General features: G+C 44.0%; 1 protein-coding gene across 3 annotated transcripts; it reads left to right on the plus strand.

Moving 5' to 3' along the window:
* The first annotated feature begins 1,952 nt into the window (after nt 1–1,952).
* Nucleotides 1,953–17,619, plus strand: LOC133171690 (fructose-bisphosphate aldolase-like). Of its 3 annotated transcripts, none has more exons than XM_061306476.1 (8): nt 1,953–2,056; nt 10,450–10,568; nt 13,356–13,622; nt 13,790–13,950; nt 15,327–15,410; nt 16,027–16,201; nt 16,643–16,842; nt 17,060–17,619. In XM_061306476.1, the coding sequence occupies exons 2-8, from the start codon at nt 10,457–10,459 to the stop codon at nt 17,150–17,152; spliced, it is 1,092 nt and encodes a 363-aa protein (XP_061162460.1). In that variant the 5' UTR covers nt 1,953–2,056; nt 10,450–10,456; the 3' UTR covers nt 17,153–17,619. The 3 variants fall into 3 exon arrangements, with proteins under 3 accessions (XP_061162460.1, XP_061162461.1, XP_061162459.1); XM_061306477.1 differs by lacking the exon at nt 1,953–2,056 and adding an exon at nt 2,172–2,279; XM_061306475.1 differs by lacking the exon at nt 1,953–2,056 and adding an exon at nt 10,266–10,312.
* The last annotated feature ends 136 nt before the right edge of the window (nt 17,620–17,755 follow it).

Consider the following 17,755-nt stretch of genomic DNA (forward strand, 5'->3'; position numbering starts at 1 on the left):
TGGAGCTATTAGTTTGTATAGAAGATTTTTTTTCTTTGGTTGGAGGGAGTGTATTCTTTTTTTATTTTTTAGGAAGTCAGTAGGAACCAGGAGAATGGGCAATACGGCGTCGTGCCCCCCCCCCCCCCGATTTTGTCGACATCTATAGTATACTATAGAAAACAAAGCTACTTCTCAATAATTACACCCGGTGAACTTTTTTTTCTTGTCGAAGAATTTTTATTTTGTAGTCCTCCCCCTAACTGAAATTGCTTCCTACGGGCCTCGTGAGAACCTCTCAGTTGTCACAACTCGGAAAGAGTCTTAATTGCCTACTTTGGATCCCCTTGATGGACTCCATGCAATATCAAAGAAACGGTATTATAAGCTCCGTTTTTATCAACACCAGGTACTTAACAAACCCTCTGCTACATGTACATGCATGGTGAAAAGCTAGACAGTTAAGGTGAATATCGTGTTTTCATTTTTTTTTTAAGTTTTCTTAATTTTATTGGGGGGGGGGGGGTCTGACTGTCAGCAAAATATGCTAGAATGTTGCACACAGGTTTCAATAAAATTTTAGAAAAGCTTAAGATGAGAATGAAATGATCTGAGTTTGAAATGAATCCGGTTTAAAATGTTGAATTTTCATATGATATCGCCGACTGATTGCATATCTCACAAACACCTACGGATTCCATAAAATATGTGAAATTTTATGATGTGATAAAGAGAGAAAATACTCTTGAATTTATAGATTTTCAGGAACATTTGGTATTAAAGATACAGATTTATTAATAACACTGGCGAATGTATGTATACTTTCTGAATGCCCAACAGGTGCTAAAGGTGTAAAATATATACATATGATGTACATGTATATAGTCCAAGCGAAATCTGCAAGTAGATATGCACCCACAATGAGGAATCCGGGGTCCACTCGTGGTCATGGGATCCTGTGGTCCCACGATTACGAGTAGACTCAGGACCCCGACCTTGTGAGGATGATAGACATGTGGGCAAATCCTACACTGTATTACAAATATTACTACATGTATATACATGTATTTGCATTAAAAAGATACATATACATACTTGTATATACATAATACTTGTATGTACATCACCCTTGTAATCCACAGACCTGTACTTGTGGACAGACACTGGTTCTACGATGACCCCCCCCCCCCCCCCACCTAAATGATTTCTTAAAATTATTCTTTTATATAATTTTCTTTATTTTTTTTTTTATCTCTAACCACTTCCTCTACATATCCCTGTTCAAAAATCACTTTAAATTTTTAAAAATTATGACCCAGATTCAAATTTTAATAAGATACGAACGTTACCTCTAAATGTAAAGAGAAAAGGTAAGCAACTTCGCTAAATCTTCATGTCAACTATTTTCCTTGTTTCTATGATATTTTTCCCACCTGAAAACTCAAATATACATATATCTCTTTTTAAATATGTAGGGGTAACGACTGTTATTAAAATTTGTATCTACCTCGTCATGAGTGAATGAGTGATATTATCAGGAACACGTAGAAGATGTGGAAAGAGATAACCCAAAAAATATATAAAGAAAAGAAATTAATTCATTAAGAAAGAATTAATCATAAAATTATTAAAAGGGTGGGTTGCATCGTAGAAGCAGGTTTGCCTGTCCGTGCAAGTATCTGTGTTATAACCTGCAACCAGGGACCTATATACTAGTACATAGGTCCCTGCTGCAACTAAAGTGATCGAGGCATAAAGATATTTTTTTTTTCAAATCGATGGGGGCAGAAAAAAATAAATGACATGAAAAAGAGAAGCTTAAGAAAAAATCTACAGGATATAAAATTTCAAGCACTAAAAAATACAGGCTCAAACTATCCGGAAATTGTGTGTTTCACCGTTATCGACACTGGGCATTACTTTTAGAGAGGCGTTCCGAAAACTCCCATCGGAAATGGGATAACTACAAAGGTTTTACGATTGCGTTTTTATTGTGACGTCAGTCAGCCGGTTTGCAGTGAACCCGAAGGACATAACAATCCAGGAACGGTTAGTCTTTTGACAGTTAGCATAAAAGGTAATTATTTCATCGTAAATTGCTTGCAAATTATACTTTGAGAAAACCCCCAAAGTTCTGCGATTTTGGCAGAAATTGTAAAATACGAGAGTGGGTCGGTTGTCCTTGACACATTCACGACTCTGCAGGCTGAATATTTACGGTTGTACGTGCCAAGGTTGTTTCAAGGAACTTGAGTTTGTTGATCTGTATATTCAATCTAGTTTCTTTGACTTTGTATCAGGTATGTTCATGTATTGACAAGTGCACCATATTTTCAGACAGAAAACTCGTTAGGTTTCATCCAGGAAGACTTGTCTTGCCTATTACTCATTGATTTCCTGTTAGTGGTGTAGTATCTGTGCGACTGTCCCGTGGTACGACTTACTGACGAGGCTACGTCAGATGGCGGGACAGTCGCACGGATCTCTTTCAGCGCCAAGATGTCAGACGGACAAGACGTGCTGCAGAGACGGTGAGTCAGCCCGGGCCAGAACCCACTACAGAGTATATTGTATATTTGTATATAGTGATAATAAATATTGTTATAAGTACTATACCCCCGGCAGTTACTTTACTGGCGCCCAACTCGCGGGGCCCGGTGCTAGATTCCCGTACTGCTGTCAGGAAAAATTTTTTTTTTTTTTTTGGCATTGTTTTTAGCCGCCATTTTTGGTGCTGAGAGCACGTGTGATAGTTGCAAATTTTTTTTTGATTCTGATGCAATAATTTTTTGAATCAACTGGAATTAATTTGTGTATATATTTATTGCAAGTGATTTAGTGATTTTGTAGACTGTGATTTTATTTGAAAACTATTTTGTACCATTTATTATGAATATGTCCCTGGAGGAAGCCGTGTCGGCTTTAGGTATGGGTAGTGACCCGGCTATCACGCGGTCAGACAATATCACCCCTCACACTCCGGGTAGGGTGGGGGGATACCCCGGGGAGGGGGGTTATTCGCCATACGCTTATAGCGGGAGTGAGCATTTTGCCTCCCGTCACACACCTTTTGCTCAGTCAATGTCAGGCCACATGGGAGGGGGGTTGCCCCTGGGGGGTCCCTCTACACCTATGCCCGGCCTGCACTCGGGCATCCCCTGTGGGGAGGGTAGTGTATTTCATGGAGAGTCAGGAAAAGAGGTAAGGTTTGCCCAGCCTCAATTTGGCTCACCAGGGATGATGTCAAGTGACTCCCTGGTGTCCTCTCTAGGTAGCCTGTGTAGGTGTAGCTCACCTGGTAGCACTGTGGGTTGTACCCACCCTAAACAAGAATATAGTGAGGCCCCTTCAAATTCAGGGTTAGAGCATCCATATTCTTTAGGGCATGTGCATTCAGTTAGTAGCCACCCTGTCCTTGTGGGAGACATAGCTAACCTGGGGGGCCCTGCTACTATGGGTTATAGACCAAGCCGCTTGGGTGAGGTTGTACCACACCCACTTGACCCCGCCCTTCCGTCCCATACACCGTGTGCTAGTCAGCAACCTGAGAGGCCTGTGAGGCCCGCACAGCTCACCTCCGAGTATGATCGTCAACATGTGAGGCCCGTAGATCCTGTAGGGCTCACCTGGGACCCTGCACCCATACAGAGCCAACCTAGACTAGCAGATTTTGGTGCGCCCTCTCTCCCTGGGGATGATTTGCAACCCCGGAGCTCAATGCCACGCACTATATCTGCCCCAGCCCCTGTAAATGTTGGAGTGTCCCCAGCAATGGTTCATTCACAAGTAAATCCTTTAGACACTGGTGTGACTGCTGCAAGACCCCACCCTATATCATTGTATGCTAGTTCCTCAAGCACACCTTACCATGCGCCCCAATCAGTGTACATCAATCCTGGGGGTAGGCATGCCCAACCCCCAGTACCCGACCACGCCCATTCTGTGTTGTATCGAGGCGAGAGTACTCCAGCCACACTCCATGGTATGGCTATGCCCAGTGCACTGCAGCACCATAGTGTTCCTGTGTCAATGACTTGTAGTCTTGCCCATCCCAATACCCCAGCCTGCCATTTTGGAAGGGAGGGGGAGAGGATAGCACATGTTCAACCTAACATGTATGGGGCAGCCCATCCGGGATACTATGCTAGTCAGTCAGTCCCGGCTAACCAGGCTTGCAACTTTAGTACACCAATACATTATGGCTCACCTGGTTACCAGGGCACCACACCATACCCAGGTAGGGCAGCCACTGGGGGTAAGCCCCGGTATAAGGACCTTAGGTATGATGGTAAGACCAGCTGGAAGGCATTTTTGCACAAGTTCGTTAGATTATCTCGCAGCCAGCTATGGACAGAGGAGGAGCAGCACGACCAGTTTTGTTTCTGCCTTGAGGGGGCAGCAAGCGAATACTATACCTTGCTGTTGGAAACCAGTAGCCAGCTCTGCCTAGGTGAGATCTTGCAGAGATTTGAGAAGCGTTTTGGCTCCTCTGCCCCCGATCTCACTCATCAACTCAACTTCCAGGCTGCCAATCAGAATCCAGGAGAGTCACTTCGTCAGTGGGCAGACAGGGTGCTGACTTTGGCGACACGAGCCTTCCCTTGTGTGCCGGACGTGCACACACACGCCATACCTAGGCTATGTTATGGAGCCGAGGACCGAGACGCTGGCCTTTACGCACTCGATGGGCATCCCAGGACCGTGGATGAAGCCGTGGAGCGAATGCAGTTCTACCAGCACTCCCGGCTACATAGGCCTAAGACCAAGAAAGAGCTGCGGAAGGTGATCTCTGATGAGGATGCCGAACAGGACGATCCCGGGACGGTAAATGTTGCTGCTGGGGAGGAGCTGGAAGCCCTCCGGAGCAGAATGGAAAAGCTGGAACAAGCTGTTAAGCAGACAGGATCTGCCCCCCTCCCTAAACCCCAGTGGACTGGTACCCTGCCACCCAGATTGGCAGAGCGAAACCCGAAGTCCACTGTGTGTTTTAAGTGTGGAGAGGTGGGGCATTTTCGTAGAGATTGCCCCACCCAAGCTGCTGGGAAGTTAGTAGCTACTGATGGGCCGCGGGGCGGAGCCCGGATGAAGGGACCCCTTGGTGAGAGGTATCGTAGGCCAGAGTCCCAGGAGAGGGGACCTAGAAGTGGAAGGCCTGGATCCCAGGGAGGGCCCTCCCAGGCAGTTCGATTTATGAACCCAGAGCAGTCCCCAGAGAGGACAGACTCGGAGAGTAAGGAGCAGGGGGCTAGTCAACCCCCTTCCTGTATGCGGCGTAGGCGCAAGCGGCGCAGGCTAAGGGTCCGCTTTGAGACGCCCCAATCGCCGGAGCTATTCTCAGCTGAGGAGGAAGAGGCATCCTTGGACGAGGAAGTGGGGAAGCTTGTGGCCCCCCACTCCACTCCGGAGCCACTTGGACCAGCTCGGGATAGGACTAGGAAGTTCCAGGGCTTTTGGAGGACCAAGCCTGGTGGCTCTGGTCAGAGGTCACCAGAGGATGAGGGGAATGAGCCCACTATACCTATTGGACAGCTGCGCCCATCTACGGGGTTTTCTGTTGGTTTACTTGTGCAAGGCACACGGGTGAGTGCTGTGGTTGACACGGGGGCTGAGGTCAGTGTTTTGTCGACTCAGGTTTATGACCAGCTAGAGCCCAAGCCCCCGATACGAAGACATGTTACTATGACTCAGGCGGGTAAAGACACCAAGTTGAAAGGTTTCATAGTGGGACCCGTGGCAGTGAGCATAGGAACACAGACTCACGAGGTTGACCTTTATGTCGCCCCCTTGCAGGACCCCATGTTGCTGGGCATGGAGTTTCTTCATGCCCGGAAGGCTCAATTAGATTTAGAGCATGGGACTTTGACCTTGGGAGGGGAGACAATTAAAATGAACTTCGGCAGAGCTGAGGAGATTCCGGAGGCCAGGGTGACTTTGGCCCGGAAGGTACGAGTTCCAGCTGGCTCTGTTGTTTTATGCCCCTGTCGCCTGGATCAGAAGCTGGATGATTTTGTGGTGGTCCCTGGCATTGATATGCAGTCTGATGTGCTTCTTATGCCCCATACATACCATGTGGGAGGGGACAGTGCAGTAATCTGTGTAGTGAACGCTTCAGATCGGGATGTGACCTTGATGGGGGGTAGCCTTGTTGGTACTGCAGTGGAAGCTGATCCACACCAGCCTGTGCCCTACCTGGTGCGGACAGTAGGCAGCCTGGATGACGGGGATCGGGGGGCAGGAGCCACATCCCCTGAGGTGCCTGAATTTCTGCAGGATTTGTTAGAGCGCTCCTCGGTGGAACTCAGTTTAGAAGAGAGGGCCTTGCTGGCCAGTCTGCTCTCAGAATTTCAAGATGTATTTGCTCGGAGTGAGTTTGACTTTGGGAACTTCACCGCATTAGAACACGAGATAGATACCGGAGACGCACCCCCTGTAAAGGAGCGGATGAGACGTACTCCCATGTTCTTTGCTGGTGAGGAGGAATCCCACCTTAAGAAAATGCTGGAGGCTGGTGTGATACAGCCCTCTATGTCTGAATGGGCCTCAGCTCCAGTTCTGATTAGGAAGAAAGACGGTCAGGTCAGATGGTGCCTGGACTACCGCCGTTTGAACAAGGTGACTCGGAAGGATGTATTCCCCCTGCCTTTGATAGACGAGTGCTTGGACACCCTTACAGGAAATGTGTGGTTTTCGAAGCTCGACGCCAACTCTGCCTTCCATCAGATAAAGATCCGTCCCCAGGATAGGAAGAAGACAGCATTTTTGACGAAGTATGGTCTGTTTGAGTTTGTGCGCATGGGGTTTGGTCTATGTAATGCCCCGGCTACCTTTTCTAGGGCGATGAACCTTGTACTCAGAGGCCTTACTTGGAGTATTGTTTTGGCCTTCTTAGACGATGCCCTGGTTTTAGGTCGGGACTTCTTGGATCACCTGGAGAACTTGCGATCTGTGTTCATGCGTTTCCGGGAGTACGACTTAAAGTTTAAGCCGAAGAAATGTGAACTTTTCCAAACCAAGGTTGAATTCCTGGGGCGGCGGGTAAGCAAGGAAGGCATTGAGATGGGAGATGATTACATTGCTGTAGTCAAGGACTGGGCTGTCCCCAGCAACGCAAAGGAGGTAGAGAGGTTCCTTGGGTTTGCTAACTATCACCGGGGATTCATTGCGGGTTATGCTGAGTGGGCACTGCCCCTCTACAAGATCACAGGCAAGAAACCCTTCGTCTGGGGCCCGGAGCAGCAAGCAGCTTTTGATGGTTTAAAGAGGGCCCTTACATCTCCGCCTGTCCTGGCCCTCCCCATTCCCGATGGAGAGTTTATACTTGACACCGACGCCTCCAATGAAGCCATAGGGGCCGAACTCTCCCAGTTACAGGATGGCCAGGAGAGACCCATATCTTATGGAAGCCTCAGTCTATCCCCGGAGCAGCGCAAGTACTGCACAACCCGGAAGGAGCTGCTGGCAGTTATCCGCTTTACCCGCCTGTTTCGCCATTACTTGCTGGGGAGGAGATTTATTGTGAGGACGGACCATCATAGTCTTATTTGGCTCCTTAACTTTAGAAACCCCCAGGATCAACTCGCCAGATGGGTGGAAGAGCTCAGCCAGTATGACATGGAGATACAGCATCGCTCAGGGCGACGCCATGTCAACGCGGATGCCCTGTCCCGGTTGCCTTCTAGTGCCATCTGTGCTGGAGCTGATGTCACCATACACCCAAGCGACTTACCTTGCGGCGGATGCCCGAAGTGTGTTAAGGCTCACCAGACCTGGAATGTCTTTGCAGAAGAAGTTGACAATGTGGCGCCCCTGGCCAGTCCTGGAAGCTGGATATATACGCCTAGCTCGGAGGTAGAAACTGTGGAGGAGACAGTTTTAGAGTCTGAGGGCAATACTGAGGAAGCAGGTGACTTGCCCTCTCCCCCTGGGACAGCCCAACCTTCAGTTAGTGAAGTGGCCTATGGTTATGTTTCTGGGGGATTGTTAGGTCGCATTGGTCATTACTCTCCCCCGGAAGTTGACTTTGAAGATGAGGAGTCAGTAGAGGGGCCCTTCCGGACCCAGATTCGCCTCACTAAGCACCCCCACTTTGTGGCAGTAGTGGGGGCACCCCCTGATGATTCTGGTAGCCCGTTGTCATTTGTGGGTTTGACCCCAGAGGAAATGAGTTTATGCCAGTCAAGGGACTCGGAAATCGGTCAATTTCTTGACTGGTTGGACGATGATGTAGCGCCAGAGGAAGGTGTGATGTTCCTTGCGAGTCCCGCAGTTAAAAACTATTGGCTCCATAGGGCGGCCTTCACCTTAGACCAGGACAAGGTCCTTTGGAAAGAGGTGGGGGAGGGGAGTGTGAAGACTAGACTTTTAGTTGTCCCTGAGGAGTTGAGGAAGGAGGTTCTACGCCTGTGCCATGACGTCCCAGCAGCAGGCCACCAGGGCATTGATAGAACCAAGGCACGCCTGCGTGATAGATTCTTCTGGTATGGCATGATGAGGGAGGCAGAACAGTTCGTGAGCACCTGTGGTCCTTGCAGCAGGAATAAGCATCCTCAGCGCCATTCCCGGGCAGAGATGATTAAGTACCATGCTGGCGCCCCTATGGAGAGAGTCCATCTTGATTTTCTGGGGCCCCTACCCCGGACTAAACAGGGTAATGAATATGTACTTGTCATGGTCGATCAGTTCACTAAGTGGGTGGAGTGTGTCCCTCTGCCCACTCAGACTGCTGAGGCAACAGCTACTGCTGCGGTCGATCAGCTCTTTGCTCGCTTTGGCTGTCCCTTCCAGATCTTCACCGACCAGGGTAGGAACTTTGAAAGTAAGCTCTTCACAGCAGTGTGCGACTTGTTGCAGATCCATAAGGCCCGCACCACTCCTTATCGCCCCTCAGCCAATGGCCAGGTAGAAAGGTATAATAGAACCCTGATGGATGCTGTGCGTTGTTATATAGACAAGGCTCAGAACTGCTGGGATGAACATCTCGCCCAGATAGCAGGTGCCTTGCGCTCTGCAGTCAACCGGAACACAGGCTTTACTGCGAACAAGCTGATGTTGGGCAGGGAAGTGAATATCCCTGCTGATCTGATGTATGCCCCACCTCAGAGGGACCCGGCTGTTGACCTTGAGGGCTACGTAGTGAATTTGGAGAAGGCCATCCAGTCAGCTCATGAGACAGCCCGGAGACGTCTCCGGACCTCAGAGGAGCGAATGAAGAGGGACTATGACTTGAAGGTCTGTGCCAGAACTTACCATGAGGGTGACCTAGTTTATGTCCTTGACACAGCTACTGTCAAGGGGAAATGCAGGAAGTTGAGCCCTTCCTGGAAGGGACCAGGTATTATCTTGAAAAAGTTGAGCTCCCACCTTTACCGAGTGAAGACCAAGCTCTCGGTGATGGTTGTCAACCATGATCGCCTGAAAAAGTGTGTAGATCGGGACATACCATTATGGCTGTCCCGGTATCAGGAGAAGTTCAGAGCCCAGTCCCAGGAAGGTGGTGAGTTAAGTAGTGTCCCATTGTCCCCAGGGGAGAAAACTCCCTCGAGTGAGGTCCCTGGACCTTCCCAGTTGAGCTCGTCCTCAGACAGCCCTCCCCGTATACCGAGAAAACGGGGGCACCCACGTAAAGTGCGGTCGCCCTCTACCGAGTCTGCTAAGTCGTCAGATGGGGATCTGACAGATTCTGAGCTCTATTGTTTCTGTCGTAGACCGGACGATGGGGGGCTAATGATTCAATGCGACCAGTGTGACGGTTGGTTCCACGGGGTTTGTGTGGGGGTCACTTCAGAGGAGGCTTCCTCCCTGGATCAGTATATCTGCCCCAATTGTATGGGGGAACCCCGGGTAGCAAACATTGGTGTTGTTCTGGAGCCCCCATCTTGGCCCAGGGTAAGACGGGTTACCCTGGCGGTTTTACAGGAATGGTGAGTGGGTCAGCTGGTTGTGACCCGCTCTAGCGTACCCTGCCAGGCCAGACTCTTTACCTGGGAACTATCCCGGACTCTAGGGCCTGGAAGTGTTTAATTGGGAGCGATCCCAGACCCCTTTTTCCCAGGAGTTATCTTGGGTGTGTTTTATCTGGGGCTCGCCCCGGCACTAGTCGTCCCTGGGCAGTCCGCCCGGGTGGGCGTTAACAGCGCCCCATCGTTGGAGATGGTTCCGGACCCTCCCTCGCACTGTGGACTCCCGCCTTTCAAAGAAAACGGGGGGGAGTGTAGTATCTGTGCGACTGTCCCGTGGTACGACTTACTGACGAGGCTACGTCAGATGGCGGGACAGTCGCACGGATCTCTTTCAGCGCCAAGATGTCAGACGGACAAGACGTGCTGCAGAGACGGTGAGTCAGCCCGGGCCAGAACCCACTACAGAGTATATTGTATATTTGTATATAGTGATAATAAATATTGTTATAAGTACTATACCCCCGGCAGTTACTTTAGTGGTAATGTGTATTGCTTAAATTTATGTTTTCAGATCAAACATGCCGGTTTTTCCACAGTACCTCACTCCGAAACAGGAGGAAGAATTGAGAAACATTGCTAAAGCCATTGTTGCTCCTGGCAAAGGAATTCTAGCTGCTGATGAATCAACAGGTAGTTATTGTACTTGATTGACTCATTCACATTCTCTGCAAACTTCAAAATTTAAATAATTTTAAAGATAATTTAGTATATTCTTCCAAATATAGGAAGACAAAAGCTAATAGTAAAATTCAGTAAGCATGATAAATGTAAATATTGATACTGATTTGATATCACAGAGCTTAATAACCATTGCAATGCATGTGTGTCCAGTAGAAGGACTCGGTCCAGGGTTTGACACTAACATTTTTAGGCTTTAGTCTGGCCGGACTAGTGCTTCATTACTTTTACTAGTCTGCACGCAATTTTATGAGTCTGTCAAAAAAAAAAACATCAATGTTTTGTAACAGTTAATTTAAATATAAACACTGCAATGTACTTTTTATACTTTTTTGAAATAAACAAAGCATTTATGTGAAATGTTTTATTCCAAGATTCATTGAAATCTCACGGTTAGAAACTACGATCGTATTCCCGATCTCGTTCGTTTTTCTCTATACATTACATCCAAACATCTGACATCTTTCTTTATGTGTCATACTAAATCATGATCGCTAAAATGTTTAATTTCATACCAATCAGTCCTAAAATTCAGCGACGAATTGACTCGGAATTACCTAACTTCCCCCCAAGAAGCTAGAAAGCTAAAAATACATGCAGGGTTTTCCAGTGAAAGTTGTCGAGAATGAAACATCGGTAATTTATTGATTTTTTTTCCAGAAATTTGTATTAGTCCGTTCGGACTAATTAGCCACAGATTTTATTAGTCTGAATGAAAATGTATTAGTCTGAGACTAACAGACTAACATTAATGTCAAACCCTGCTGTCCCAAATTTAAAAGCAACTCTTTTGGGGGGGGGGGGGGGTCAGTAAAATTAAATCATCAATTTTCCCCATTTTGCCACTTTTTCAAGTGAAAATTCCCTATTGAAAGGTTTCAGGTCACTGTACCAAAAAATGGTCAATTAATCCCTATATCATATTCGGTTGTACTTAATTTTTTCAAACCCATGGTAACTGATACAAGTGTTTTGACTTGATATATATTAAGTCTTTTAATCAATACATTTTTAGCTCACCTCGACGAAGTCGAGATGAGCTTATGCTATACCCCCGGCGTCGGCGTCGGCGTTAGCGTCGACGTCCCGGTTAAAGTTTTAGGAGCAAGTCCCATTCCCAAGTTACTATAAGCCCTACCTGGACCAAACTTGCATGGATGATGCATCTAGAATGGACACTGCCACACTTGCTTCGGATGCTGGATCTGACCTAGATTTTCCAGATGAGTGACCAGGTTAAAGTTTTTGGAGCAGGTCCATTCCCAAGGAACTATACGCCCCACCTGAACCAAACTTGTATGGATGATGCATCTAGGGATGGACACTACCACACTTGCTTCGGATGCTGGATCTGACCTAGATTTTCCAGATGAGTGACCAGGTTAAAGTTTTTGGAGCAGATCCATTCCCAAGTAACTATAAGCCCTACCTGGACCAAACTTGCTTGGATGATGCATCTAGGGATGGACACTACCACACTTGCTTCGGATGCTGGATCTGACCTAGATTTTCCAGATGAGTGACCAGGTTAAAGTTTTTTGAGCAGGTCCATTCCCAAGTAACTATACGCCCTACCTGGACCAAACTTGCATGGATGATGCATCTAGGGATGAACACTACACACTTGCTTCGGATGCTGAATCTGACCTACATTTTTCAGATGAGTGACCAGGTTAAAGTTTTTGGAGCAGATCCATTCCCAAGTAACTATAAGCCCTACCTGGACCAAACTTGCATGGATGATGCATCTAGGGATGGACACTACCACACTTGCTTCGGATGCTGAATCTAATCTAGATTTTCCAGATGAGTGACCAGGTTAAAGTTTTTGGAGCAGGTCCATTCCCAAGTAACTATAGGCCCTACCTGAACCAAATTTGCATGGATGATGCATCTAGGGATGGACACTACCACACTTGCTTCGGATGCTGGATCTGACCTAGATTTTCCAGATGAGTGACCAGGTTAAAGTTTTTGGAGCAGGTCCATTCCCAAGTAACTATAGGCCCTACCTGAACCAAACTTGCATGGATGATGCATCTAGGGATGGACACTACCACACTTGCTTCGGATGCTGAATCTGACCTAGATTTTCCAGATGAGTGACCAGGTTAAAGTTTTTGGAGCAGATCCTTTCCCAAGTAACTATAAGCCCTACCTGAACCAAACTTGCATGGATGATGCATATAGGGATGGACACTACCACACTTGCTTCGGATGCTGGATCTGACCTAGATTTTCCAGATGAGTGACCAGGTTAAAGTTTTTGGAGCAGGTCCATTCCCAAGTAACTATACGCCCTACCTGGACCAAACTTGCATGGATGATGCATCTAGGGATGAACACTACACACTTGCTTCGGATGCTGAATCTGACCTACATTTTCCAGATGAGTGACCAGGTTAAAGTTTTTTGAGCAGGTCTATTTCCAAGTAATTATAAGTCCTTCTTAAACCAAACTTGTATAGATATTGATCTTGGGATGTTCACTAACTAGAAAAAATATGATGTGAGATTTGCCTTACTTATAGATAACCTTCGTCGAGGTGAGCTTCGTAATCTTTGATTACCTATGTTTTTATAGGTAATATGCTAAATATTGTCTTGCGTACTGTTGCCTATTTGAAAATTCTTCACAACGAATGTTATTATCAGAGTGTATACAACTATGAGTAGGAAAATGACAGTGTTTAATAGATATCTGCAATAGTTCATGCATGATAATGTATATGTGTTCAGGTTCCATTGGAAAGAGATTTGCTCCCATAAATGTGGAGAACTCTGAGGAAAACAGGAGGCGCTACAGGGAGCTGTTGTTCACATCTGACAAAGTTGCAGCAGAAAACATTAGTGGTGTCATCATGTTCCATGAAACATTTTATCAAAAAACTAAGAGTGGAGTTCCATTTACAAAAGTTCTGCAAGACAAGGGTATCATTCCAGGAATCAAAGTGGATAAAGGTGTTGTCCCACTTGCTGGCACAGAGAATGAGTGTACTACACAGGGTAGGATTATTTTTTTGTGTGCATATAAATGTTTGAAAAATAATCAATGTATAGGATCATTCCATGGCAGATGTTTGTTATAGGCCTGTCTTGATACAGAATATCATGACTAATGTGGAACTCAATTAGATTTCTAGAAGTTTTTTATACTTGAAATTCTTGTTAAGGTCTGGATGGATTGTCAGAAAGATGTGCACAGTACAAAAAAGATGGTGCCCAGTTTGCTAAATGGCGTTGTGTTCTAAAAATCCAGCAATACACACCTTCCTACCAGGCCATGTTAGAGAATGCCAATGTCTTGGCCCGTTATGCCAGCATTTGTCAGCAGGTAAGACAAGTATACATTTGATGTGATACAGTTAAATATTTACATTTGCTGTGTTTTTCTACAAAACCAACTATGAAAATGATTTGAATGCCATTTTTGTGTATACTCATGCATAGAAATATACATGGAGATACTTGCGCTAAACATTACAATAAGGCTAAAGAGACAATAAAAATATAACAATAAAGGGCAGCAATAAATTCAAAGCTTGAGTGTATTTTTTCTGCTTTTAAACATGTAAAATGTAAATATGAAGAAAGTTTTTTAGTTTTGTGTGAGTTATTGGTTTTTAAATCACACAGACTTGCATGTAGGCTTATTTTATGAAGTACTAGCAATCCTAAATTATCTTCTCAGTTCAGAATGTAAGGACATGTTTCATTTTATCAATTTGTGTTCATTAGCAGTGTTTGAATCTCACTATGAAAATAGCTAGACAGGCAGGGCTGACTGCCATTGAAAGTTGTCAGCCCTGCCAAAGATCTACTAGCCTGATAAAAAGAGGTCATTTTCAAAAATGATTTTTATTACATATGTAAAACCATGGAATTTGTTAACATGGTCTGCCTTGCAAGTGGCCGGCAAGTTGCAATCCTAAAAAGTCATTCAAAAAGCAACTTGTGTCTTCTGTGACTATAGGACTGAGTCAGCATAACGTATATAGACTGAGGAGCTCTGCCACTTGGTTTGTTATGCTTTGCTACTGGTAAAGCTAGTTGATTTGAGATAGATTCATCAGTGAAAATTTTTAATTTGTGGAAATTTTAACATGTCCAGCCAGGTGTGATACAGTTAATCGCCTGAAGTGAAATCTTTATTTGCCTCAGATGGTCAGGCCCCCAGTTATTTCAGTCATTGTCATTAGTCATATTTCTTGCTGGTTTAGTTCCTGGATTCCAGAAATGTGATTTACTAAGATTATTTTATTCAAGATCACTTGTATTCATGTAGTTAAGAATGTATTTATCTTTTGGAAAAAGGTCATGATATAACAGTTAACTAATATTGAACCCAGATAAAGTTAGCATAAGATAATGTTTGTTTATGTCTTCTTAGGCATATTGTCCTGTAGATTGGATAGAAGTTTTAGACAATCATAGAACTTCTCTATACATGTATTGTAAAATGCTAGAAATACAAAACTTGATAGGTAAATCACATATTTCTTTTTATCTTATTTCTTTGAAACAGCAGCATTGTATTTGTTCACAAGATAAAAGTTATGCAATCATCCATAGAATGAGTACTGGTACTATGTCTTACTTAACATTATCCTAAATTGAAAACTGTGTCTGCCCAATCAATCTTGTGAAAAGCAGAAAGTTCTAGCAGTTAAATATGATGTACATTTCTCTAACCTAATATTTTTGTTTCAGAATGGCCTGGTACCCATTGTAGAACCGGAAGTTTTACCGGATGGTGATCACGACTTAGAAGCAGCACAAAAAGTCACAGAGCAAGTATGTTTTCTTCTTGCATTTACCTTCTGTTTTTCCATGTAATGTACTATATTTCAAAAGCTCAAGTAAATCCATGGTATATTAATTAAGGTCTGATGGCAAATTTCTTTATATGCCACAGAAAACTTTGGCCATAGTTGTGGCCTAATGTTAGTTAGGGGGGAGGGGATTGGGGAGGAGGATTCATGATTTTATGAATTGATGGAATCTGAATCTACAGATGCTTCCCTACTGAATTGACTAAAATGACTGGTTTTCTTGAGAAAACTAAAAATAAGATACTGTATATTCCTCTGTAAAATGGGAAGAAAGTGAAAATGTGAAAAGTTTACAGATGGCACCAAACTGATAGAAACTGTACACTCTTTGATAAGAAAGGCAGTAAAGCACACCTACACTTTAGGCCCAAATGAACATAACACAAAAATTCTTTTTCTTTCATATCCCTTCATGTAAATAAAGAACTTAATCAGTCTGTATTTGACCATTGTTTGAAAGTTTATCCATGCGTGTTGTCTTAAAAGTCAGGAGACTTGACCTTCTTTACATATGTATATATTTGTCTCTAACTAGTGTCTCAAGACAAGGATTAGTTTACTGTTTTCTTGTTGAACAGGTCCTTGCATTTACATACAAAGCCCTGGCAGATCACCACGTCTATCTGGAGGGAACTTTACTAAAGCCCAACATGGTCACCGCTGGAATGAGCTGTCCCAAGAAATTTGCTAAGGAGGACAATGCCAGAGCCACCATTCTTGCTCTCAGTAGGACAGTCCCCCCTGCTGTCCCAGGTACACTAACATTTATACATTAATATGTACATTAGAATGCATGTAACACACAAAAAAGAAGCAGATAAATGCATTGAAAGGATATGTAGTAAAGATCAGGAATGAATGTTAATGTTAGCTCTAAAGATACAATATTATGTCCTAAAAATGTTTCTTAAGAACTACAATTACCTTTGTGAAGAATTTTTATTTTAGGTTGATTTGTGGTTAAGTATACAGTAAAACATGCTTATAGCAAAGTGCTAGGGATGAACAGTTTTAATTTGTTATAAATATATTTTGTTATATCGGTTTATAAGTTCATAAAATGTTTTTTAATACTTCAAGGAATAAAAATCACTTCACTGTAAGCATGAATTCTTTATACAGGGTAAGCTTGTTCGCTTTAACCTTGTTTTACTGTACATGTACTGTACATTTATTTCTCTTTTCTCTGTGTAGGTGTGACCTTCCTGTCTGGTGGTCAATCTGAGGAGGATGCGACCTTGAACCTGAACATGATCAATGCTATTCAGGGCCCCAAACCTTGGGCTTTGACCTTCTCATTTGGACGTGCCCTGCAGGCCTCTGTTTTAAAAATATGGGAGGGCAAGGATGAAAATGTGGCAGCTGCTCAGGCAGAACTCATTAAACGTGCAAAGGTTGGTAAATTTAAGGTGTATTAAGCATGCACTTGGTTTTGTGGCATTGATGATACATTCTCAACACATTTCTGATTTCATTTGTGAACTACTTCTTTTGTTTACTATCAAATATTTTACAGAAACTAGAAAATGTCTGATATACATGTACATTCTTGTAAAATTTTCAGTCATTTGCTTTTAATTTCTAACCTGTATGTTGTCTTGTTTATACCAGGCCAATGGTTTAGCGGCTGTAGGGAAGTATGAGGGAGGTATGGAAAGTGCTGCAGGAGGACAGTCATTGTTTGTGGCCCAACATGCTTATTAAATACTCTTATATCAAACAATTCCACACAGATAGAAAATCTTAGATCTGAGACTAGTGCTCTCTATTTTTAATGTTGTAAAGTGAACTTTATAAAATTTTATGTATTGTTGAACTAATTTTTACAAGTGCTATTTTGTTTTGCTTCCTATCAGCTTGTTAAATATTTATTAACTTCATCACAGTGTTGTTTTTTTTACCATGCATACAACTCATGGCATTATTTGATGAAGTGTAGATAAAATATAATCAATATTCATTGCAGGTTATTTCATTTTATTTGAAATAGCAGCCAATGGTAAAACAATGAGCTTTCTTGTAAAGTATTTCAGTTATGTAATGAGTATATGAAGTAAATGTACAGATAGACATTTTTGCCATTCTAGATATTCACAACTTTATATACATTCTTTTTGGGAATGTTTGTTTTTAAGTTTTGCATAATACAAAATAAATATCTTTAAACTTTACAGTTTCATGTAATTTTAGCTCACCTCAACGAAGTTAGGGGGAGCTTATGTAATACCATTGACATTGGTGTCAGCATCCCAGGTCAATGTTTTTGGAACAGATTTCTTTCCAAGTACTTCTATGCCCTATATTAAT

This window comes from Saccostrea echinata, unplaced genomic scaffold (assembly GCF_033153115.1).
Source record: "Saccostrea echinata isolate AGI-Se365-2 ecotype Australia unplaced genomic scaffold, CSIRO_AGI_Sech_v1 ptg000054l, whole genome shotgun sequence".
Taxonomy (NCBI): Eukaryota; Metazoa; Mollusca; class Bivalvia; order Ostreida; family Ostreidae; genus Saccostrea; species Saccostrea echinata.